General features: G+C 33.6%; 1 protein-coding gene across 2 annotated transcripts in view; it reads left to right on the top strand.

Annotated features, from left to right (window-relative positions):
* LOC306859741 (copine-9-like) overlaps positions 1 to 23,371 on the top strand; it is a gene marked incomplete at its 5' end in the record, with an annotated part of 47,186 nt that extends 23,815 nt beyond the window's left edge. Inside the window, 14 exons of one of the 2 annotated variants that reach the window (XM_079400968.1) lie at positions 7,445 to 7,508; positions 9,928 to 10,031; positions 11,379 to 11,483; positions 14,509 to 14,550; positions 14,744 to 14,819; positions 15,389 to 15,442; positions 15,543 to 15,604; positions 17,346 to 17,392; positions 17,544 to 17,725; positions 19,055 to 19,182; positions 21,278 to 21,380; positions 21,482 to 21,539; positions 21,624 to 21,697; positions 22,671 to 23,371. In XM_079400968.1, the coding sequence (XP_079257094.1) occupies positions 7,445 to 7,508; positions 9,928 to 10,031; positions 11,379 to 11,483; positions 14,509 to 14,550; positions 14,744 to 14,819; positions 15,389 to 15,442; positions 15,543 to 15,604; positions 17,346 to 17,392; positions 17,544 to 17,725; positions 19,055 to 19,182; positions 21,278 to 21,380; positions 21,482 to 21,539; positions 21,624 to 21,697; positions 22,671 to 22,853 (1,282 nt within the window). In that variant the 3' untranslated portion in view covers positions 22,854 to 23,371. Of the gene's footprint in view, positions 1 to 7,444; positions 7,509 to 9,927; positions 10,032 to 11,378; positions 11,484 to 14,508; positions 14,584 to 14,743; positions 14,820 to 15,388; positions 15,443 to 15,542; positions 15,605 to 17,345; positions 17,393 to 17,543; positions 17,726 to 19,054; positions 19,183 to 21,277; positions 21,381 to 21,481; positions 21,540 to 21,623; positions 21,698 to 22,670 lie in introns of both variants that reach the window. The other variant, XM_079400967.1, reaches the window with a different exon arrangement.
* Positions 23,372 to 25,964: the final 2,593 nt, after the last annotated feature.

The following is a 25,964-nucleotide window of genomic DNA, read 5'->3' as shown; positions in this document are numbered from 1 at the left end:
TAGATAAAATGCCGTCATCAATATAATGGTGCCTCATAAAGGTGAATTACATGAATTTAAATTACTCGAGCTCCTAAAAATACAGTTCTAGAGACCAGCACGTTGTGTTGCTGAAGTACACTGCAGGTTCAGCCGTGGGAACAGACTGCAGAGAATGAGTAAGCCGGCCAATTAGGCGATGATGGTGGGGATTTTAGTGAGCATGCATTAACTGATCTCACTGTTCGGTCAGGGCAGGTTAATAGCTGTCAAAAATGCCCTGCTCTCAACAGCACTCAAAACACAGATTGTAGAGGTGCATATCAGAGCAATTAAGCAGCCGATAAATGTCTGTCAGGGAGGAAGTATTGTAGAGAAATGCAAATAACATACTGTATCTGAAGTGTCTGATCCAGATAAGGATGGTGATCATGTGACAGTTAACTCAATTATGCATAATGAATTTTAAAGGCCACACTGTGTTTACAGGTCTGCTGGCTTACGCATTCGCTGAACACACATCTGGCGCAGGAATCAGGGACTGTGCTTAAGTTCTAAGCCTGTGGTTCCCTCTTAATAAGCCAGAGACTCATCTGAAGGTCAAACTCAACAGCTGTGTCCACAGATAAAAAGATCTTGAGATACGCTTAAGATATGAGATCGCGAGAGTCCACTAAAATAGCTTCTCCAGAATACAAAGTAAACACTCAGATTTTCTCATGATTTTGGATTTTAGAAATGAAATGGGTATTTCAGCAAGAAATGCACATTTTGTCATCAATTGCTCACCCTCATGTCGTTTCAAACTTGTATGCATTTGTTTCTTCTGCTAATTTTTTTTTTTTTTTAACCACACTGACATTCATTGTATGGAAAAAACTGATTTAAAAAAAAATATATATATCTTCTACATATACATATTCAAGAGCAATATTTTTTGAGAGTGAAGACTAAGGCTTTGCCATACAGCAGCACACAATTTGCATGGACTACTCTTAAACCATCTGGCATCAAGGTTCTTCAGAATATCTAATTTCATGTTCCAGAGAATACCATAAGAGGGAATAATTGATGAATTCTCCATTTAAAGTGAACTATTTATTTAAAACAAATAGCTATTTTACATATTTACCAGAAAAAAAATTCTAACCGAAAATTGTGTGTACATTATACACAAGAATGCACTTCCAAAAAAAATGGTTAACAATAAAATTAAAGGGATAGTTCACAAAAAATGAAAATTCATTATTTACTTACCCTCAAGTTGTTCCAAACCTCTATGAGTTTCTTTCTTCTGTTGAACACAAAAGAAGATATTCTGAAGAACGTGTGTAACCACACAGTTGCTGGTAGCTATTGACTTCTATATGATTTTACCAGCATCAGTTTGGTTACCAACAAAAATCTTCTTTTGTGTTCAACAGATGAAAAATATTTGTACAGATTTAGAACAACATAAGGGTGAGTAAATGATGACAAAATTAGATTCATTTTTGCGTGAATTATACCTTTAAAGTTGCCATATTTAGAGACCAGAATATAATAGAGACTTGCTTACGGAAGCGTCAAATGCTGTTTTCATATGATGACATCAGCATTATTTTAATATTATTTATATATTATAGAATTTATTAGTATTTTGAATTAGCTTTTAGTTTTGGATTTTCAGTTTTCATTTTATTTTGTATTTTTTAAGTTTTTAATATATTTCCAAATAGCTTTAATTTATTATTTCAGGTTTTTTTTTATTTTTATTTTTAGCTTGCTTTACTAATTTTTGAACTTGCTCTTCTGTCCTAAATATTTAAACTTTATTGCAAATTTATTTTGATTACCGAAAATGGTTTTTAATAGTTTTAGTTAATAATATAATAAACATTTAATAATTCACAGTGTAATGATGATTGCCTTCCTTGCCATTATTGATAATAACGCATTTTATTCTATATACACACACACACACACACACACACACACACACACGTATACGGTTGCCAAACAATGCCACTTTGTACGTTCATGCAAAATGTGAATACTCTACTAATTTGAATAACAAATTTGTGCTGGAATGGTATTTTTGTGCTTTTGAAGGATCTCTTGGTGCATTCGTGACATACATACAGCAGCGCTGGATGTCTGTGTCCTGTAAGAGGAACTCAGCGTCTCAGTTCTTATGCCGCCCAGATTTATCCAGGCTGCCGAGGACTCTGATTGAACATGCAGGGAGGATGTTTTTGGCACCGACACAGTAAAGCGGGGGTGGGGGTGGGGGGTTTGAAGCTCTCCAATAAAATCTTGAGATGCTTTTGTTCTGTCTGTCAGATATGCTGTGTTAGAGAGGTGACAGCCCAACTGGAAAAGAGTGTATTCTTCGCCTGTGACCATGAATAGTCTCATACCACAATGTGGTTTAACTGAAAGTGAGGTATTTGAGTGCAATAACTCTTAATCCAAAGACGTATCTTCTGGAAATGTTAAATGTCATTCATTAAATGTTATTATTTTTTTCCCTTATTCATTTCCTGCCTGTCAATCAGTGATTTTTTTTTTTCTTATTATAATTTTTTTTTTTTTTTTTTAGCTCTCTTTCTTTTTCTCTCTGTAGACTGCAGTATTACTTACACTGGTGGCACTTCCTGTCCTTTTGTGTGCGGTAGCAGTGATGGAGCCCTCATTCGCAGCAAAAGTTGAGATTGAAAACCTCCTCGGCTCACCTTTATAAGTTGTTTCCATAGCAGCAGGAAAGTGAATGCCGAGAGTTAGTGACACTGACAGCTTTTTTGAGTTATACATTCGCTGGTACTGAGTAATGAGAGAGTCTACGGTTATGATGAGCCATGTGTGACCTTGAGCATGATGAGTTGATGCCTGGGGCAAGACGTGAACTCTTCAGACAAGCTGAACTCTCTCCTACTTGGTCCTTGTGTTTGTACAGCAAACAAAATCCTCTAGTGGTGTCCTTGGACTCCCAAACTCCTTAAGTAGCTTGCTTTTTAGTCCGGTATTGTTTATTCTCTACTTTAGATGCTACATTTGTGATCTTAGGTCATTCTGATTTTCCATTTTAAAAATACTTTTGAAATAATTTCTACACAGTTAGACATTTCAAAGTTTTACAGTTTCCAGTAAGTTACTGTAATTAAGATTAGTTTAAATTACTGTAATTCACAGTAGGAAACTCAGAATAATTTGATTTACAGTTGCAAACAGTACTGTTTTACAGAAAATTACTGTAATTCATCAGTATACTACCGTAATTCATTCATTTTTATATAGAATTCATTTTTATTTTTACTCTACATAGGTACTACTGGCATTCAATTAAAGACACAATAATTACAAAATATCAAATTCTTTATTTAAAACATTGCATGTGCAACACTTAAAAATACAGTCTTCCAATGCTGAAACAGTGCATCTTCACCATTTCTCCTGTCTTAGGACATTTTGCAGTGCTTTATGTTGTATCCTCTGGATTTATACTCACAAAGAATCTTTAGGCAACAGAAACATAATTTGGAAAAAAGACAAGCAGCCAAATAATACATTACCATCTGCAAAACTCAGGTGCTGCTCCAAAACGTGGCCACCACCTTTGGTCACCATCCACTTTGTTAGTGACAAATGTCTTCTCTGAAAAACAAGAAGTAGAAATGACCCACTTTTAAAAGGCAAACCTCATATAGAATACACAAACCTCTCAAAACCATAGTTGTTCTCTTACCATGAATTATCAGTCTCAGGGTGGCTGGCATGCTCATGTCTTTCTTGATGCTTCATTGCAGTTGCCTTTAAAACACAAATACAAAAAACAAATGCAGTAAATCTTAAATTCCATTAAAAACTATAAAAAACTAATTCTAAAACTAGAAAGGCAGCTAGCCATAAAACTTGTTTAACCTAGCTAACATACGATTTTATTTTCTGAATAGGCTGCTGGCCAACATTACTAACACCTGAACAACAATTTTAATTTGTTAACTTAATTCAATAAGCTGACAAAAGTCGTTTGAAACGACAGTTGATGAGTAAATATTACTAGGTTAAACTGGTGTGCAAAAATCTGACAAAATCAGACAAACGTACATATATTTTTACCTTGCTTGCTGGTCTTATTCTCTCGTAAGGTGCATCTACGCACTCCCACTCTCGTGGGTTCATCCCTGGGCAAAACCCGCGCAGCGAGGCGCGACTCAAAAAAAGACAATATAGAACCCATTATATATAACGTTATTATCTACAGTGGATGCAGACAGTAAAGTGATTCCCCAGTATATTTTATTTCTGACATACAGTAGTACTCCAAGCACTCGCACTGTTTCTGACATGAAGGACAATTGGATTACAAGCGCTGTAACACATCCAGTGTAGTCAGTCCCAAGATGTTGTGATGTTGTAGACATGGTATAGGGCAAATCATGTCAATCCAAATGTAAGAAATTAGGAAAATAAAACAACCTCAATAGAATGGCATCACAGAAAATTCCCATGAAGCAAAGGGTATTACAGTTATTTACTGTAAAGGGAATTTGCAGTATTATACTGGGTGATATACAGTAAATAACTGTAGAAATGACAGAAATGTCTAACGGTGACACTTTGTTGTAATACTGTAATACTTTTCCAAAAGTAAAATGGTTGATCGTGATCGCTCTCTCTCTCTCTCTCTCTCTCTCTCTCTCTCTCTCTCTCTGTCTCTCTCTCTCTCTAAAATCTCGTATACTTCTTACCTTTTATCACCAAGGCTGCTTTTATTTGATCAAAAATAGAGTAAAACAGAAATACTGTGAAATATTATTACTATTTAAATGAACTGTTTTCTATGTAAATACATTTTAAGATGTAATTTATTCCTGTGATGCAAAGCCAAATTTTTATCAGCTATTACTCCAGTCAGTGTCTCATGATCCTTCAGAAATCATTTTTTATTTATTTGTCTGTGTTGAAAACAGTTGTGCTGCTTAGTATTTTTGTAGAAATCACAAAATTCTTTGATGAATTAAAAAAAGACAGAATTTTTGTAACAATATAAAAGTCTTTACCTTTGATCAATTTAATGCACCCTTGCTGAGAAAAAATATATATATACCAATCTTTTGAACCATAGTGTATATAAATACAGTATATGCATGTTTAAATATATTTCTTTACATATTTGCCACAAAAGTTTGATTTATTCAATGCTACATCATTTGAAAAGGTAGTTAATTAGATGGCATGTAATATATAAGACAATATATAGTATTTATTTTTATGTAGGTATAAAAAAAGAAACAAGAAAAGCAAAAAATAAAATAGTTACTAATTTTGTTGTTTGTTAATAAAAATGTGTAATAGCACAAAATCAAAGTTGGTATTAGCTAACTCATTATATTATGAACTATCATTAACTATTATTAATAATTATTTAAGCATTAATTATGAACACAAAAGGCATCAGTTTTGTAGAGTGATTCTCCTGGAGTTTATTTATTTATTTTCTTCAGATTGCAGGGTGAAATTTGCAAGAAAGTAATATGCAGAAATGTATTTTTAAAAACTATTATGTAATTGATTACAGCTCAGCCGACTGGAGATAAGTTGATAAAACACTTCCCACTGCAAGGAGTCATTTTCAGCCTCCATGCCACCTCTAGCCTTCTCCATGGCAGATCCGCCTCACTGAATCTTACCTGCATGTCTGGATCTGACATGTATCTCAGGAGGGGGGAGATGATAAGCGTGGTGGGACGCGTGCCTGTCTTAGATGTCCTTCAGTCTAAATTCCTATTTGGCATCATTGAGCTTTAACTGGATTTCTTCCCTGCAGGTGGTCAGGTGTGCATGTCATTGCGAGTTTATGCACGTATGTGTGTGTGAATAGATGGAGGGTCAAAGGCTGTACTAAAGTATCAAGCTAACCTGCCACTCAGCTGTTGCGGTGATATTTGTTCCCATGGGAATCTGATTTTAGCCAATCAAATGCAAAGATGCCATGAGACCACTTAGAATGGGGATTAAAAATGATGAACGAAAGTCTGTGGCCATGGAGACAGATCTTTGGAGCTGGAATCAATCATCTCATTTTATAATGTTATGACAAATATACTAGACTACCCAGACACCAGTATTTATTGGATATGTTTTGTGCATAAGCCTCATGTCCACTTAGAGTCAGCATGAAATCAAAATTGACTCTATTTGCCTTCTTGATGGATGTTCCTAGTGTTATTTTGAACGATTTATCGCTGCATGTTATAAAAAAGTTTTTCCTTTCCATCTGACATCACAAAGCTTTATTTTTCACCACTTGGAATATAGATAGACAAGTCAAAAGTTTGAAATAAATAATATATATATATAATTGGTTTTTAATGCTTTTGAAAGAAGCCTCTTATGCTCACCAAGGCTATAATTATTTGATCAAAAATACAGTAAAAACAATTATACTCTAAAATATTATTACAATGTAAAATATGATTTCTATTGTAATATATATAATATATTTTTGAGATTGCAAAGCTGAATTTTCAGCATCATTACTCCAGTCCTCAGTGTCACATGATCCTTCAGAAAGCATTCTAATTTGATGATTTGCTTCTCAGTTAATATCAATTATTGGTGCTCAGTTATCAGTGATGGTTCTTATTATCTATGTTGAAAATGCTACTTATTATTTTTTTGGATGAATAGAAAGTGCAAAATAACAGCATTTATTGAAATAGAAATTATAAATGTCTTACTGTCACTTGATTAATTTAATGCATCCTTGCTGAATAAATTAAATTGTTTAAATAGTAAATATAATATAGCACATTATTAGTGTTTCTAATATATTTTAGATCAAATAAATGCAGCCTTGGTGAGCATAAGAGACTTCTTTCAAAAAAAAAAAAAAAAGCATAATTATTTTAATCATTGAATATCCTCTTTCACTCAGAAATACGTCAGTTCATGAATGCAAAATGGTTTGTGAACTTCACTTATTAACTTCCAAAATCAAACTGTGTTCAGCGTCTATCGTTGCGTTTATGTTCCATCACTTAATTTTTGCTGCTTCCTCTCTTTCACTCAGAATCTCTCTCTTTTCCCTCACACAGTCTTTCAGTCCTCAGCCTTTAATCCTTTTTCTAGCTAACCCTCATCACCTTTTCCCCCTCATTCCCTACACTTTCCCTCTTTTCAGGTGAATCATGTTCTTTTCAGAGGCTCGATGTGGGCTATTCAGCGACTGAAGTGGTCCACCATTACCGGCAGTGCAATCGAATTGTTCCGCAGAAAGCTCTTAGCAGCAAAAAGCGCTCGAGCAATGCTTTAAAAAGCACACCAAAATGGAGTCGTCTTATTTGTCCTGATTTTGAGTGGGCTCGCAGTGCGCTTAGAACTGTGCCAGTCTTCACGAGGGGTTGACTTGAACTCTTGTCTTTAAAAACGTTACCCCACATTTTATTGAAAGTTTAAAAGCATTTATCTATCTTTTCTCTAGGGGCATTCCTGGGAAGAAATGCGGGAACATTATCTTCACAGCTGAGGAACTCAGCAATTGTCGGGTCAGTACAAAATATCCTCATACACACACACTTAGTCTGACTCTACAGTCTTTCATCAAGCTGAATGCCTGAGGCATTGTATTTAAATATCAGAGGTGAAGGGTTTTTTTTGCTTTTTTTGCTAAGATTAGGCACAGAGAGACAGAAAAAGGAATGAATATCTAGATTTACCAAGTTCATCCACCATGGATCTCTCTGTAGTCGCTCAAGAGTGAACGAGTGAATCTCATGAAAACTGTCAAGCACGTGTGATATTTTATCACGGGGCAAATTTACATAGCAAAATCGGAATAAAATGTATAAAATACATTTTGCTTAAGGTAAAGGAAGCTTGTAGGACTGTTAAGAATATTTTTATGGAAATTACCATATTTCCAGCTTCAATTCACATCACATCACTCCTATGCAAAATATGAATTAAAAAAATGGTGAAAATTTATTTAAAAGCTAAAAATATTTATGGATCATTGAAGTATTTGTTGCACTTTAATTTACTCTTTAAAAAAAAAAATAAAAAAAAAAAACATTACATTTTGTTTAAAGGAAAGGAAGTTTGTAGAACCATTAAGATTTATTTTGCATTACATTATTTTTAAGATAATTAGCACTTTTCCTGCCCAATTCACATTTCTGATGCAAACAAACGAATAAATAAATGATAATATATTTTATTTGATATATAAAAATATTTATCTATTATTAAAGTATTTTTGCACATTAATTTGCTGCTTGTTGATTAAAATAAAACATTACATTTTGTTTAAAGGAAAGGAAGCTTGTAGAGCATTATTTTATGATAATTAGCACATTTTCTGCCCCAATTCATATTATTGCTAAAATAAATTAATAAACAAATAAAATAAATAAAAAATAATGATATAATAATATATATGATTTGATGTATTAAAGTATTCATACATCATGTAAGTACTAATTTTGTAGGACTTATGCTGTATGTTGGTTTAAAATAATACCGTAAAAATATTTTTTTACAAAAATGAGAATTATGTATGTACAATATACACTGTACAAATGTTTGGGATCGGTAGGACTTTTTTTAGTTTTTGAACACATTTATTCAGCAAGGATGCATTAAATTGATCAAAAGAGACAATAAAAAACATTTACTGTATAATGATACAAAAGATTTCTATTTCATATAAATGCTGTTCTTTTGAACTTTCTGTTAATTAAAGAATCCTGAATAAACCGTATTATGATTTTTCAGAAATATTAAGCAATCAGAACTGTTTTCAAATTTGATAACAGTAAGAAATGTTTCTTGAGGTGCAAATCAGCATATTAGAATGATTTCTGAAGGATCATGTGACTCTGAAGACTGAAAATTCAGCTTTGTATCACAGGAATTTATTACATTTTAAAATAAATTTAAGTACCAAACAATGAATCTAAATGGAAATAATGTTTTACAATATTACTGTATTTGTTATTGAATAAAGGCAGCCTTGCTGAAACAATTAAATTGGACTGACCTCAAACATTTGAACAGTAGTACGTCTGTATTTATGCAGGTTGGTGGGGTAAATGTGCTTAATGGTCCTGAAAATGATGCTCAAGAAAACAAATTTGGGGTGAAATGTGACCCCGGATATAATTTTGTGAGATTCCTCACACATTCAATCCTAAACCCTTGTAGACTTGGTGATGCTCACTATTTTGACCTGTCCATGTTAATAGCTGTTTTAAACCGTCCATCTCTTTTCAGTCATTCCACTCACAATTTGACTGTTTCAGTGCCATGGGCCAGTTCATAAAACCACATAAATATAATGTCAGATGACACAAATTATGTATATATATTCAATTTCGTCCCTCTGTGTCTTTGTAATAGCATGTAGCTACAGCGAGTGTTTGGCAGAAAGCCGTGACAGTTCACCTCAAATACAGCTTTAGTCTCCCCAAGAGAGATGGGCGTTTTAAAAGGCAGATGAGCTATCTGTCCAGTGTGACTTCCGGACCGTAGTTCCTCGAGTGCTCCCTAGACATTCTCTCTCTATCAAGATCCAATTAAATGAAAACTTCCCTCCTGGTCTTGAGGGTCTCCCTAGAGATCTGGTATTCTGAAGAGAACGACACCAATAAATAGCTAAACACTGGAGACCTCTGCTCAACATTAATATGTATGAACCAATTGCTGTTCTCCTCTAACACGAGTGCGTCCTCTCTGTGGAATTGATTTCTTGTCCTAGTATTTTGCCTTTGTGTTGTCCTGAACTCCTGCTCTGGAGAGATGTTAACTGAGGCCAGCGATTAAAATGCATTGTTGGATGTAATAGTGCCGGTATTGAAGACTCTGTGTTAGGGGCGCATGTGTTTTGTTGGCTTGTTTGTGCACCTTGTTTGTTTTTGGTATATTCTATTCCCATCTATCCCAAAGTAATCAAGTGTTTTATAACAGGACATTGCAACCATGCAGCTCTGTGCTAACAAGTTGGATAAGAAGGATTTCTTCGGGAAGTCTGATCCCTTCCTGGTGTTTTACCGCAGCAATGAAGACGGCACGTGAGTATGAGCGGATAAAGGAGTAAATTTACTCACCCTCAGACCATTCAAGATATAGATGAGTTTGTTTCTTCTTCAGAAAAGATTTGGAGAAATTTAGCATTACGGATTCTCTGTAGTGAATGGGTGCCGTAAGAATGAGAGTCCAAACAGCTGATAAAAAAACATTACAGTAAGTAATCTTCATGACTCCAGTCCATCAATTAAAGTATTTTGAAGTGATCCATCATTAAGGAATTTTAATTTGAAACTGTCACTTATGGACAAAATATGGGTCCATAATCCATAATAACGCTTCCTCCAGCAAAAAAGGAACATCAAAACCCACCAACATGTTTGTTTAGAACTTTTTTGGTTGTTAGAACTTGTTTTCACTTGTAAACAGTGCTTGATCTGTGCATGTTTCTCTCATAATTCATATGAAACAACTTTTTAACTTTAGAAAGCAATATTATGAATGGAGGACTCATATGTAGCTGGAAGCAATGGTTTGAAGTTAAAAACATCTTGATGGAGTTGTGTATTACAAACATGCAGTTTTTCACTTCACAGATGGACTTGAGTTGTGTGAATTACTTATGAATTGTTTTTATCACGTTTTGACTCTCATTCTGATGGCACCTATTCACTGCAGAGGATCAATTGCTGATCAAGTAATGTAGTGCTAAATTTCTCCAAATCTGTTTTGATGAAGAAACAAACGCATCTACATCTTGAAAGGCACGAGGGTGAGTACATTTTAATTTTTTTGTGAACTATTACTTTAACAACATGCCCTAACCAGGCATGATGCAACATGGGCTTTTGTCAGGTAACCTAAATTAATAAATTATTTTTTCAAGGCAAAAAATATCAGCCTAACTACTACATTAAATCACACCAACAAAGGTCATTTTAAGGGTTAGATAAGGTACAAATAGCTCCTTAAATGCATAATTCAAACAATGTGATAACTTTCTTATGCGGCTCAAAACCTAAACCGAAATCTAACAACTGAAAGAAGAAACATGGTCGAGCAAGGATTTATTGCTTTTTTTATCATTTTGTGCCTGGTTGGGACATAGTATTAGATAAATGTTTCTAGACTGAACATAAAACCCCATAAAAGTCAAAATTATTCATAAGTGTTAGCTCACTTGACTGATAACAGAGGGCTATGGTAGTGTTGTGAAACCCAAGAGGCTCTTCATGCCCACCATGAGCTGCTCTTGATGATAACCACTTTTATTGATGTTTCGTTGTATTTGGTTGGTATTCATTTTCAAACATATTCCTTCAAAGAAAACCGTACAGGTGTCATAACAAGCCTTTAAGTAAGATTTCCTTTTTGATTTGGCTCTTTTGTAGGTTCACTATCTGTCACAAAACAGAGGTGATAAAGAATACTTTGAACCCTGTGTGGCAGCCCTTCACCATCCCGGTGCGAGCTCTGTGTAACGGAGACTATGACAGGTGAGGCGCTTAAAATCCTTACGAAGAGTATAACCCTGCTGCATGGCTACTTAATGTTGACATCAAGTCATTTTTCACTATATTACCTTTCTTAATACATATTCCAGGTCTTGCTGTGAATAATTAATTGACTCATGTTTTCCAGAGAAAATACCAGTTATTAAATATTCACTTGTTTCACTTAAAATAAAATGTGTAAGGGTTAATGTTTAAAAATATTAGGGCTATCAATCAATTATATGTTTTATTGTAATAAATCTATTCCTAGTTAGTGCATTCAGTTCATCTTTCAGGAAAGAAAACAAAATAATGTTTAATTATTGTTCTCTATACTTAAATACAAGTGCATCAAAACACAGGGGAATTTAAATTCTAAAACTTTATACCTTCTCTACTTTATAGACTTAATCTTTCATAACAGATGTTTTTGCTGCTACCCTGTGCATTAGTCGTCTTGAGGTTTGATGATAATTACATTTCACCACATAAAGAATGCAAATGACTTTTGTTAAACTTCCCATCTGGGTTTGGTTTATTAACAAGTTATCCATAACAGGGTTATTTTAGTATCATTAAGATCAAATATTTTTATTAATAGTTTGAATCAGTTTAACATTTTCATTTCTATTTAAAATTTTAGTAATTGTGTTGTGTTTTTGTCATTTTTAGTAGTTTTTTTTACATACATAAATGTCTATATAGTTTATATTAAATTTTATTTATAAATTTTAGATTTAGCACATCAAGTTAAACTAAATTAAAATGAAAAATTATGCCTTGGCAACTAGCTGAAATAAATTTTAGCTGGTTAATGTTTATTTTTATTTCAAGTAATGACATAACCCTGAAAAATAAGGAATGGCTTTATTTAATAAGAAATGCAGTTTGTTGAATCACATATAATTCATATAATATTGAATAAATGCATCAACAATGTAAAACAAAAAATAACTACAATTTTTAAAAATATGTGCATAATTCTGACAGCCCTAATACAATAAATATACAGGATATACAGTCCTCTCCATACGTATTGGAACAGTCAAGACAAAATTGCTCTGTTGACTGTGGAGTCAAGACATTTACAAATATGATTAAAAGATGAATATGAGACAAAACTACAGAATGTCACGTTTTATTATTGGGTGATTCAACACATAGATGTTTTACCAGCTAAGAAGTTCAGCACTTTTAGAGTTTCTTCCCTCTATCTGATGTGAGCATAAGTATTGGAACAGTTGCCTCACAGATCTTTCTAAGTGATCAGCTGTTGCATTAATTCTTCAGATATTAAAAGCAGGGATTGTGTCGTATCAGTTATATCCATTACTTCTGTATTCTGAATCTTGCATTCGATGATGACACACACAAACCGGGATAAAGATGAGGGAGCTGACTTTGAGAGAAAAGCAAGCAATTTGGATGCTAAAAGAAAAGAGGAAGTCAATTACAGCTCTAGCAAAAACAAAGGGCATGGAGAAATCAAGAGTTTGGAAACCACCAGAGACACCAGCAACCAACAACAACCTGATCAGCTGAGAAAAAAACAGTAGTTGATGACAGACAAATCATAAAAGCTGTGAAAATGAACCCTAAAAGACTTGTCTGTAAAATCATCAACAACTTCCAGAAAGCTGGGGTGATGCTCTGACAATTTACTGTCCTCAGGAGACTTTGACACAGAATTACAGATGCTACACAGCAAGATGCAAACCTCTGACCAGCACCAAAAATAGAAAGACAAGATTAGAGTTTGCAAAAAAGCACAAAGGTGAGCCAGAAGAGTTTTGGATCTGTGTTTATGGGCCGATGAGATAAAGATGAACTAAGTGATCTAAGTGATGGAAAGCAAAAGTTTGGAGAAAAAAGGGAACTGCAATGATCCCAAGCATACAGCCTCATCTGTAAAGCATGGTGGAGGTGGTGTCATGGCATGGGCATGCATGACTGCCTCTGGAACAGGCCCTCTCAACTTTACTGATGAATTAATGTATGATGACAGTAGCAGAATGAATTCGGAAGGATACAAAACCATCTTGCCTACCAATATTCAAGAAAATGCCACCAGATTCATTGGGAAGTGCTTCATATTGCATCAGGACAATGACCCAAAACACCCTGCCAGTTCGGTCAAGGAATTTATAAGGGCAAAGAAATGGAAAGTCTTAGATTGCCCAAATCAATCTCCAGATTTAAATCTGACTGAACATGAATTTCACCAGCTGAAGAGGAAAGGCAGAAACTCCCCAAAACAAGCAACAATTGGAATTGGCTGCATTAAAGGCTGGGAAAAGTATTTCAAAGGATGAGACCAAGAGTCTGGTGATGTCTATGGGTCACAGACTCACTGCTGTGATTGTGCGCAAGGAATCTGCAACTAAATAATAGCTTTTAATCTTTTATATCTGCCTTAGGTTCAACTGTCCCAATACTTATGCTCACATCAATGAGTGGGATGAACTCTAAAAGTGTTGAAACGGCTAATAATAAAATGTGACATGCTGTAGTTTTGTCTCATATTCATCTTTTAATAATATTTGCAAATGTCTTGACTCCACAGCCAACAGAGCAATTTCGTCTTTACTGTTCCAATACTTATGGAGGGCACTGTATTTATACATAATATATGATATGCTTTAGATTCTTGGGTGCATTCTGAGAGCCAGTACATTTGTATTTATGTCCGTAACATGTCAATAATCTTTTTGATAGGAGTCTATGCTTTTTGAGAGTTGCACCTTTAAAGCATCTCTCAGACTTGTTTCTGGAGCTCTGAGGTGTTTAAACGAGACACCACTGGTGCCGTGAGCTGTGGAAACGGGCAGCTGTGTCACTGTGGCAATGGGAATAATCCCAGCAGTCAGCTGGAGTGAGGCAGCGGCCGGTGCTGGTGTTATTTTGGATTGGCTCTGTGGACTCACCAGGCTGCTGTCATACTCTGACCTTTTGAGAAAATTCAGGCTGTCTGCACCTCATTTTAGATATTGACTTGTTGTGCGGTTTGATTTGTTTGTGATCTCTCCAGAACAGTGAAGGTTGATGTTTATGACTGGGACAGAGATGGAAGGTACGCTGTTCTTCATGGCTTGTGTTCCCCCTCGTGGGTAGTAAATATTGTGTTTATGAATACATAAATTATCCTGCGTAACAAGAATAACTCAAGTCAAATTTTCATTAGCCAAAATCATTTCTTCTCAGCATGCTCGTGCAATGTTCATTAAATATTCCTCGCTCAAGTAAACGCTTTCATTTTTCTTCAGTCATGACTTCATCGGAGAGTTTACGACCAGCTATAGAGAGCTGTCTCGCGGACAGAGCCAATTCAATGTTTATGAGGTAAAAAAAAACATTGTTTTGTACAAATAAATTTTGATTCTGAGTTCTGGCAAAATATAATTTTTCAGCAAATCTTAAAAAGTGAAAAAGGATTTAAAAAAAATGTTTGCATGTTGTTTGTATGTGTATAAATTGTACAAAAATGTGGGATCCAGCTAAATATTGTGTTTTAGAACATAAAATAGTTTTTTACGACAGTGATTTGAATATAAATTATTCATTGCTGTTTGATTTTAATTTTCTTACAACAGATACAGTGAAGACAGACCAAAGGAGGTTGAATGTGTTGAAAACTAGTTACTTTTCATGCAATGATAGTTTATGTTAGATAACTGTTTATCTAACATATCTAATTTGGCTAAATAAATAAATATATATATATAAAAACAAACATGTGCTTCTGATGCCTCCAAAAAAGTAAAGGGACAACATCGTGGGCTGTATTCGTGAAGTGCCAAAAATATTTCATGAATCATAAGAGAGAAAAAAAAAAAACATATGAGGACACTTCAGTAAAATGTCATATTTCTTTCAGCCATGCTTGATGGGTGTCTTTTGGTTTCTTTCAGGTTCTGAATCCTAAGAAGAAAGGGAGGAAAAAGAAATACGTCAACTCTGGCACGGTACGTGTGAATGGATTACCTGTCAAGCGCTCTCCTCTTCTGATTTATTTTCATAATGACTTCCATTATCTCTCCTCTCTCTCTCTTTCACTCTCTCTAGGTAACACTTTTGTCCTTCAAAGTGGAATCGGAGTACACATTTGTGGACTTCATTCGAGGCGGGTGAGTGCCCCTTAAAAGTCCCTGGATAAATTAGGCTGGAGAAAGATGCAGATTTACTGGTTTGAGAGCAGCTGGAATAGGCGTGCGTGTAAACCTTTTGTGGAATTATGATTAGTCGATCTGAATAACTTGCGTTCTAGACAATACCAATAAACCAGAGTGGATCTTAATGTCATTGAGCCTTTAGGGTGGTTCACTTGCCATTTAGTTTTGTCAGGCATTGCTAGCATGTGTGTTGAATACTGACACATAGAATAGAATAAAAATGGAATATAGGAAATGTTTTTGCATTACAACCTAGTCCTGGATATGTGCTTCAAGGTTAACCCAGTAAAGGGTCAAATAGTTCCATGGATCATATAAAAATTGGGCCGTCAATACGATGTATTAATTTAATGTGATGGTTTAAAAAAATGCAAAAATTGTCACTTACATAAATTCCATAACTGGAGCCATGCAAGCATTCAAGCCTTCATGTTTTTGCAAGAAATCTGGTTCCCCAAGCCATGGTTACTGAGAGCAGGCAGTAAAGAATGAGTAAGAAGCACATATTTAATCAAATGACAGCCTAATAAAAATGTAAAAAAAAAAGAATCTAAAGCAAACAAGGCAGTGATTCAGTGTATCGTACCATATGCTTGCCTTTTAATTGCAGCTGAACCTTTAATTATGCATTGACTTGATAAAAACATGTTTGTTTATTTTAAACAAAAACAAGAATATTTATTTCGTTCTTTATTTATTGATTGATTTAACATGTTTAGGTTAGAAGCATTTTGATAATTTGCTCAGATGTTTAAATTCAAGTTTCAGCATAATTTACTAGTATTGCTATAAATATGCATTTATAGTTTTTTGACTATTGAACATTTGCATACACAGTGGCATCCAAAAACACTGTTGAAAATCAATTAAATTTAAACCTTGAAATAAACAAAGTATTAGTATTTTGAACATTTAACAAAGAATTTTTGATGCAAATGAATTCAAATGAATAGGAGATATTTGGACTCTGGACTATTTCTAGGTTACTAATCAAATGTGTGACATTGAGTATGCAAACTCCTTTGTACTAAAGGTCAGGTGTCTTGCTACCTTTGAAGTATGAGTAATATGAATTAGGTTTTGTCATTGTCAGCTTGAGTGCTGCTGTCATTAAAACAAAAGGGAGACCGAATGAATACTAAGATCTTCTGAAGTTTTTCAATTCAGTTTTTGCAATAAATAAACAAATAATTGTGCAATAAATAAGCAATTTAACTAGTAGCCTTTGTGTACACTACCTTCTGATAGGGAGTCTGTAATATTTTTTAAAATGTTTTTTTTTTTTTTAAATTTGATACATTTTAATATTTTCTATGTTAATATATTTTAACATGTAATTTACTGGCAAAGCTGAATTTACAGCAGCCATTACGTCTTCAGTTTTCACTATCACATGATCCCTTTATGATCTTTTTTTTTTTTTCCAAAATTCTTTGATGAATAAAATATTCAAAAGAACTGAATTTTTTAAAATAGAATTTTTTTTATTACATAAATGTCTTTACATTCACTTTTGATCAATTTAAAGCAGCCTTGGTGAATACAAATCTTAATAAAAAAAAAAAAAAATGTAACCGTAGTATATATATTTACAAACCCTGCACATGTAATACAGCATGTCATATTAAATATCCATATGTGTGTACTGCATTGGTTACAAACTTTTGACTGTGATTCTTTTCAATGCTGAAAACAGAACACAGCTCAACTTCACTGTAGCCATAGACTTCACTGCCTCTAATGGTAAGACCATCCTCATTACATAAGCATTTGTGTTTGTGTGGCATGCGATTGTCTCATGTCCGTTTTAGATTTAGAGCTCGGCACTGATGTAAGTGACCACGATGTCTTTGCACTTGTGTCTAAACTTGTATTGATTGATACCTGAACTTAGGAAACCCATCTCAGCCGACATCGCTCCACTACATGAACCCGTATCAGCTGAACGCGTACGCCATGGCCCTTAAAGCCGTGGGGGAAATCGTCCAGGATTATGACAGTGACAAACTCTTCCCTGCCTACGGCTTTGGAGCTAAACTCCCTCCTGATGGCAAGATCTCTCATGCTTTTCCCCTGGTGAGTAACAGCTTGAAAAGAGCCATCATTAACCCTGTAAAGCCTGACATATCAAATCATAGTTAGAAAAATCATGTTTAAAAAAAAGGAACAGTTTTTGAACCTTTACAGTAAATATTATTATTTTTTAATAAAATAATATAACATTTAATACATCAGTCTTTTATTACTCATATACAGTAGTATGATATGGGAGAATATGGAGCTCGTACTTGAATAGGAAAGAAACACCTCAATTTTATTTAGAGTCCCAAACTGTGCAAAAATATGCAATTTGGTGCAATTGCTAATATTTATATAGCTAGAAAATACGATCAAATTCTGATAGCTTGTAATGTACATTAATGAGAGCATTATAACTTTATAACAGACTACTTACATAAAATGTGTTTATGGAAAATGCATTTTTGTCAGTTTGTATTTTCCAATAATATGTCTTAGTAAGATGATATTTAAATGCTTTGTTTTATGATCAAACACTACAGTTTTTATTGTGGAGGTGAAATAAATGCAATAATGCAATTATAACTGAAAGATGTACAAATAAACATTCCTCATAAGCCTGAATTATATTTGATGCTCACATTTCAACATAATTTTTTTCAAAAACAATTTATGTATGAATAATCAAGTGAGCCTAAGTTGCTTTAGCAAAGTAAGTGTTCATCTTGAAATATTACTGACAATATGAAAATTATTCTTACATTTACTTTATAAAAATTAGTAAAGATTTCACAGCAAAAAGACACAGCCGGTTGGGCGGTTTAAGAATTATAATAAAAGTACTTGCTAAAAATGTTTAGTAGATTGTGTACAACAGGTTTTAGTGAAGTTTTGATCATGTTGATAATTAAAAAAGTGTATCAAATATGATACAGTAGGCTTTAAAGGGTTAAAAACACACATACAATAACACAACAGTAATGTTGGATGCTTAAAAGAAGTCTGTTATCATTTACTCACTCTGTTATTCCTAACCTGTATGACTTTTTCTTTCCTCCTAAATTTGAAAAAATCTTTTTGCTAAAATAGACAACATTGTTAAAATATCTTATGGTGAATTAAGTAATTTTTGGAAAAACAAATAGTCACAGCATTTTCATTTTTGAGTGAACTATCCTTTTAAAACACAAACCACACAGACATGACGTTCATTATTAAAGCTAAACTATGCTGTCATGAACTTGTAGCTTTGGACATAGTCATACTGGACTGAGGCATATTTTATATTGTTATATGCTAAGTCAGAAACGACTGGTGTTATTCCTCATGTGTTATATATGAACTTGTGGAGATCTTCTCGAACGTGTGTGTATTCTGACCTCGTAGAACTCGGACTGTGAGAATGCAAACTGCGTCGGCATCGAAGGCGTGCTGGAGGCGTACTATGACTGTCTCCGGAAAGTGCAGCTCTACGGCCCCACCAACTTTGCCCCTGTCATCAACCAGGTGGCACAGTAAGCTAAACAGTTCTTCTGCAATTGACACCATGTTGAGCTCTCTTTCTGTCTCTCTGCCCTGCTCTTTTTTCTGTCTCCCCTGCGAGCTGAACTCCTTCCTGTCACTATCCACTTGTTATTCACTCTAAAGCCTGTCCTCTCTCCACACAAATGCACTTTCACGCACACGCGCTCCAAAGACTCCTCCAGAATCCTGTGCTTGACTAACACTTCACTCAGTGTACCTGCTGCTCAGATGCAGTCGAGGTCTGATGGTTTACCACGCAGGAAAAAATAACTTCTTTTAAAGGGAAGTATCATGGAAAACATTTTCTTGTTTGTTTGAAACACAAGATTGTGATGTGATACTATTGTAGGCAGCACTTGCAACACATCCCTCTCGCTCAGTGACTTTTTACTGAAGCTGAGCTGCAAAAATGGGTCATTTAGAAATTAGGATGTTGTGATGTGAAGCCACAAGCACATTAACATTTGAAATTCAAATATCACGGCATGAATGAGAGTTTGAACTATTTGAAATATGAAGAGGTTAGCCAGTCACAAGAGAGGTCATTTACATGAAGTGTCACAAGTACAGTAGCAAAAATAACCAGATTCATAGAATAGAACATTTAACAAAAATAATTCAGATTTTCGTCAGAATATTAATCTGAATTTTATTTATTTATTGAGAAATGTCGTAGTGAAATACAAAAATAATTCAGATTTTCGTCAGAATATTAATCTGAATTTTATTTATTTATTGAGAAATGTCTTAGTGAAATAGAACATTTAACAAAAATAATTTGGATTTTCATCAGAATTTTATTGATTTATTTATTTATACAAAGCTACTAAAGTTTAAAAAATTGTGTAGTTTAACTAAATGTTTTTAAAAATCTTTTTTAAAAATAATCTTTGAAACATTTTTTTTTCTCAGAAATTGTTAGTAAATGTAACATACTGAATAAATGAGAACATTTTAAGCAGATAAACCGAAATAATATTTTCTTGGAAAACATAGTCCAGTAATCTAAATTTAATTCAAATTGTTTTATTTACAATTTAGATTTTTTTTTTTACTGTATCAATTAAATATTATTATATAGAATATTGGCAGCTGATACAACTACCACTACTAATTATTGTTAATAGTAATAATAATAGTAAAAATAAATTGCATTAAAAAATTCAGAATATAATTTTTTTTATTTAAATTTGCCATTTTCCTTTATTTGTACTATTACTCTATTATTCTGTTTTTAATTTAACATAATTAATTTCAAAGTAATTATTTCTATATGAATATTTTCCACAGAAATTTGTTATATAATCAGACCCAGTATGTAAATGAATCATGATAAAATAAACCAGAAAACATGGATAGTTAGTACGCTTTAAATTTGCCACAGAAGAAGAATGTTGGGTTTGAATTTTAAAAAAAATTGATCTCTGATCTGCTTCAAATAGCACGCATATCATGAACCACTCGTCACACAACATGACAAAAGATCTAAGCCTTGTACGTACATGTGAAGAGGCTTTTAATTGCCCTTGTCAGTTTCAAGGCTTTTTTCAAATCCAGCTAAATCTCTCAATCTGAAGAAAATCAAACTCCCAGAACTGCAGAGCTGCTTTAAGAGGCAGATATCGATCGGCCACTGCTGCAGTGGTCAACTTTTCAGAGTTGGTATGAGTCTCCTCTCTCAGCTCTCTACTTATTTCGTGCCGTGACTGAGACAATATCTGGAGATGGTTATTAGGGTCGATGAACTGGATGGGAAAGACAGATTTAATAAGGAAAGTTCAGAAAAAGGCTTAGCTAAAATAATGAGGATTTTACCAGGTATTTCTAATCACATGCTATAACACAAAACCATAATCTCCAAATTATTAGCAGTGCTTGTGAAGTCATATAGTGACCAAATCCTTATTCAAGCCATTTCTTGGCATCAAAATTTTTTTTTTGACTTGGACCCGTTATAAATCACCCATAATTCCATAGTAACTGCTTTAAAATGTACTAGCTTTAGTGCAACCATACATACTGTTTCTGAGAAGCATGTTCTTGTTTTGCTTAAATATAGAGGCGTTTAACTCTGTAAATCCTCAGGTGTGCGTCAGAGGTGACAGATGGCTCTCAGTACTTTGTGCTGCTGATCATCACAGACGGTGTCATTTCCGACATGGTACAGACTAGAGAAGCCGTGGTCACCGTGAGTCATTTTTGCTTGTAGACCTTCACAATGTTCTGTACATACAATAATCTTTTTAGCAGGGCATTGATCAAATACTGCTGCCCCTTCCCTGTTTACAGGCGGCATCTCTGCCCATGTCGATCATAATTGTGGGAGTCGGCCCTGCTGAATTTGATGGTGAGATTGTGGCACTGCAAACACAGATGCTCTCAAAATAAGAATATAATATGTGATGTAACTGTTCTCGTCTTAATGTAACAGCAATGGAAGAGTTGGATGGAGATGAGGTCAGGGTGTCCTCCAGGGGACGTGTTGCTGAGAGAGACATTGTCCAGGTACATATGTGGTACTTTTGGTATTTTTTCAATTCTGAAAAAAAAAGACAAAGTACAACATTCAGGACAAGCAGTAAAACAGTAAGCAATATACCTTGGTAGAAAAAAAAAGAGAATTATTAGAATGAGAACTGAGAATAAAGTGGTGGTATGTTTACACGCTTTGGTATCATATGACTTTCTAATGTTTTAGACACAATTTTATTGTATTTTTTAAAAATGTTGATAACTATATTAGTTATGTAAATTATTGTCTCTCAAATAATTTTATTTTAGGATTTCTAAATATTTATAATTGTTAATAAAATATGAAATCATTATTTATATTATATAATTTGTATATACATTTTAATATGCTTTACCACTCACCTTACATTTTTTAAATAAAATCAAAATGTTTTTTTTTTTTAAGTTTCAGTACTGAAGAAATTCCCTTTTATGCCCAGAGTAAATTTAATATTATTTATTTATTAAAATTAGGTTTTAATTATTTTAAAATAAATAATTACAGTAAGTGGTTTTGATATATTATGTCAGTTTTGATATTATTTTTTATTATATTATATAAAATCTTATATTATTTTTTACCACTTACTTTACATTTTTAGTGAAATTAAAAAGCCTTTTTAAGTTTGAATACTGAAATAATAATAATAATACAATTTTTATACCCTGAATAAATTTAACACAATCAATTTAGCTCTTTTGATTTTAAATAGTTTCTATTATGTTAAACTAAGTAATTACAGTAAGTGTTTTTTTAAAAAGTTAAAAACTTATCCCATGACTTTTTAAAACTTTACAGGCACAAATGTATTTTTTTATGTGAATGCTATTGGTCATTTTACATGACTATTTTCCCACATATTTTTTATTATATTATATTATAATATTCTTTTTTATCACTTACCTTAAATTGTTTAGTGCAATTAGAAAGCTATTTTTAATAAGATTCATCTTTGTATTTCTCAAGTTTGTGCCGTTCCGGGACTACATTGACCGATCCGGGAACCAGGTGCTCAGCATGGCCCGTTTGGCCAAAGATGTACTGGCCGAGATACCCGACCAGCTGCTGTCATTCATGAAGAGCAGAGGCATTGAACCCAGACCAGCCCTGTCCTCTTCTCCCACACCACAGATAAACGTCCACTTCTGATCCTAGAGCAGTGTTTTATCCACCGCTAAATGTTCACGTCTGAAACCCCCGAGTCCATCACTGGGGATGCACACTTTTACTTTCCACATCGGTTAGCAGTAGCACATAATGTAGTTACAATAATAATCAACTGAAATCAGGAATATGTTAATGTAAGTGTGTGGTGTAATACTTTATAATCAACCAGCGATCAATCAAAAATGGAATGGAAGATGTGGAAGTAAAATAGGGTGAAATTACTGAAAAGAAATGTCTGGGTCATATTTTCTAAAAAAATTCTAAAAACAAGGAAAAACAATAAAATTTTACATGAAATGCAATACATAAATAACATAAAATAAATGAATCCCATATACAGTAAATAGAAATGTATTGCTTTAAGACATTCTCATTCTCAAATTTCTAAAATCTCTCATTACCCTAAAAAAATACTTGTTTAGTTAAACGGTATAGTACATTTATAAATGCAATTGTAAGTAGACTAGGAGAAATGTACTAAATTGTCAGAAAATAATGTCAAAATTAACAAAAAATGAATTATTCTTAAAACAGACCTCCCAAAATATGGGACACTTTGGTATTTGATAATTATTAAACACGTCACAAAACTATTGTCTCACATAGAATTATTGAATTTTATATTTATTGAATATTAATATTATATTAAATAATTATTCATATTACGTAATTTTTATATACTCCAAAAGCCTTTTAAGTTTAAATGCTGAAAAAAAAATCCCTTTTATGCCCTGATTAAATTTAATAATAATTTTTTATTATGTTATAATTGTATATAACATATGATTGTAATATGGTTTAATAACAGTTTAGTCCTGTGACTTTTTAAAGCTTTAGAGACACTTTAGACTGCCTTTATTATATCATATTTTGTTTTTTCTCCTATATTTTGTGTTGAAATATCATCTGGACATTTCTTATACTGAAATTTCCGCAGGAACATGAGACTGTGTTCTCACACCCGGCAGAGACAGACGGAGTGTGTGCTTGCACAGGCTGTGCTGTATGCTGTAATACCCAACCACGCATGCACAGGTCACCTTTAACATCATCAACTCTATATATTACACACAGTTTCTTAGGCCAAGATATTTTTTTCATTTTCTCACTGGCTGAATTAGTTGCGCCGGCACACTCTTGAGTGTGTAAATATTTTCTAATTTGTGCCCGGTTTTGAAAGAAGCTAATAAGTAGCTGCGTGTGGCAGAAAAACAGATGCCTGTGCGGGAACACCGACGCACCCGGAGTCTTCCGCACACCTCGAGTGGATACAGCTAATTACCTGCAGAAACAGAGGTGCCAATCAGTGCAATTCAACCAGAGAGAAGAAGATTGAGGGAAGAAATATCCAGAGTATAATCAGCAGAGGTTAATGGGCACAGGAAGTCGGCAGATGTATGGTGTGACATAGATAAATCAGGTGATCAGAGGGGGATTTTACAGGTGAATCTCATGGAGAAACGACTGGGTCATATTTTACCCCCAAAATAAAAAAAGGACCATTATGATGCATGCATCGTGCATTAGATGCAAATGTCATGCATTGTGACATTTTTATAACAAAAATTCTCCCTTCCACATTCTCATAACTGTAAACTCTCAATACTGTAAAATGTCCAGACCCAATTATATATTTTAAAAAGCATACATTTATTGCATTGAATGCAACCATTATATACACAAACAATTGCACTTTAAAAATATACTTTACAGTTTAAATTAGGTATGCACTATACTGTAAATTGGTACCTTATTGGTTATAGGTTAATGTTGGATATTTAATTGTATATCCTGTTTTTGATTATCTTTGGTTTTGATAGTACTCATCTAAAGTTTATATTTTAAAACACTAATTTAAACACTATTTAATTGGTCTGTTAAATGTCTTCAGCAAATATCAAAATAAATATCTATTTTTCATACTGTACATTATAGTAGTTTACAATGTTGTGATGCCTAAATTCACTTGTAGCATTTAAAATACTTTATTTTTATTAAGTGCTTTATTTTTAATGTATTTAGACAAAGTGTTATAGAATTTTAGTATCAGTATCGGTTTGATTTATCGGTTATTGACCATATCAAGAAAATTATGACATTTTAATAATAAAAATAATAGTCAACATTGGTGCATAGCTAATTTAAATAATTAGTATTTTTTGCAGTATTGATATTGAAATTAAAAAGCTCTTAACTGCCATGAAAATAAATAATGTTGCAATGCAACAACAACAAAACCCCCCTCAAATGTCTAACCCTAAATATAGCATTTGTCCCCCCCTTTTGAATTCAGGATGACACATGACCTGGACATTTCTTGACATTTTTCCATGGGGTTCACCCTTGCGTACACTGCCATGCTGCAAATTTAATTCCAGAAATGATTGTAGACTCATTGAATGTTTGCCGAGATTGGAACATTCGTTAATTTTTCCATTCTTTCATTCTGCTGTACATAATGAATAGTGCAATAACATTTGACATGCATTATTGCATCTCACCACAATTTATGGCTGTATTTCCATCACAACCCTTGTTCCTGTGATCAAATATTTCTCAGATACTTTCACGTTGAATACCGTTTTCTCCATATTTATATATACAGTAATCTATCGGAAATGTTCTAACTGTTGCTGAACTGTAGATTTAAATGATATTTGTTTCATAGTAAAGACAGCTATAGTAAACAGCTGCTTGTGCCAAAGTGCTACAATGTAAAACATTCCTGCCAAGGTTGTGTATTGATATGTGAGGCAAAGATGTACCTTTTATATCTCCTTGTCGTGTTTTTAATAAAGCATGAACGTCTTGTGCTGACTTCTGAAGAGTTTGCCATGCTTATTCACAGGATGGATGTGAGGTGTGCGTTTGTGAATCTTGTCAATCGCCGTTGATTGTAATTGCATGGAAAAGCGGAACAAGGACATTCTTCAGAATTTCTCCTTGTGTTTTTCCCCCAAGAAATAACACCATGCAGATTTGGAACGACATGAGGGTGAGTAAATCGTGAGAAATTTATTTTATTTCTTTTAGTGATCCAATACATGAACATGTTTCTGAACCACATATTTTTTTATGGGCTGATTGTTTAGT

Source organism: Barbus barbus, assembly GCF_936440315.1.
Source record: "Barbus barbus genome assembly, chromosome: 40".
Classification (NCBI taxonomy): Eukaryota; Metazoa; Chordata; class Actinopteri; order Cypriniformes; family Cyprinidae; genus Barbus; species Barbus barbus.
The sequence above is the reverse complement of the archived record's forward strand: the minus strand, read 5'-3'. Positions and strand labels throughout refer to the sequence as shown.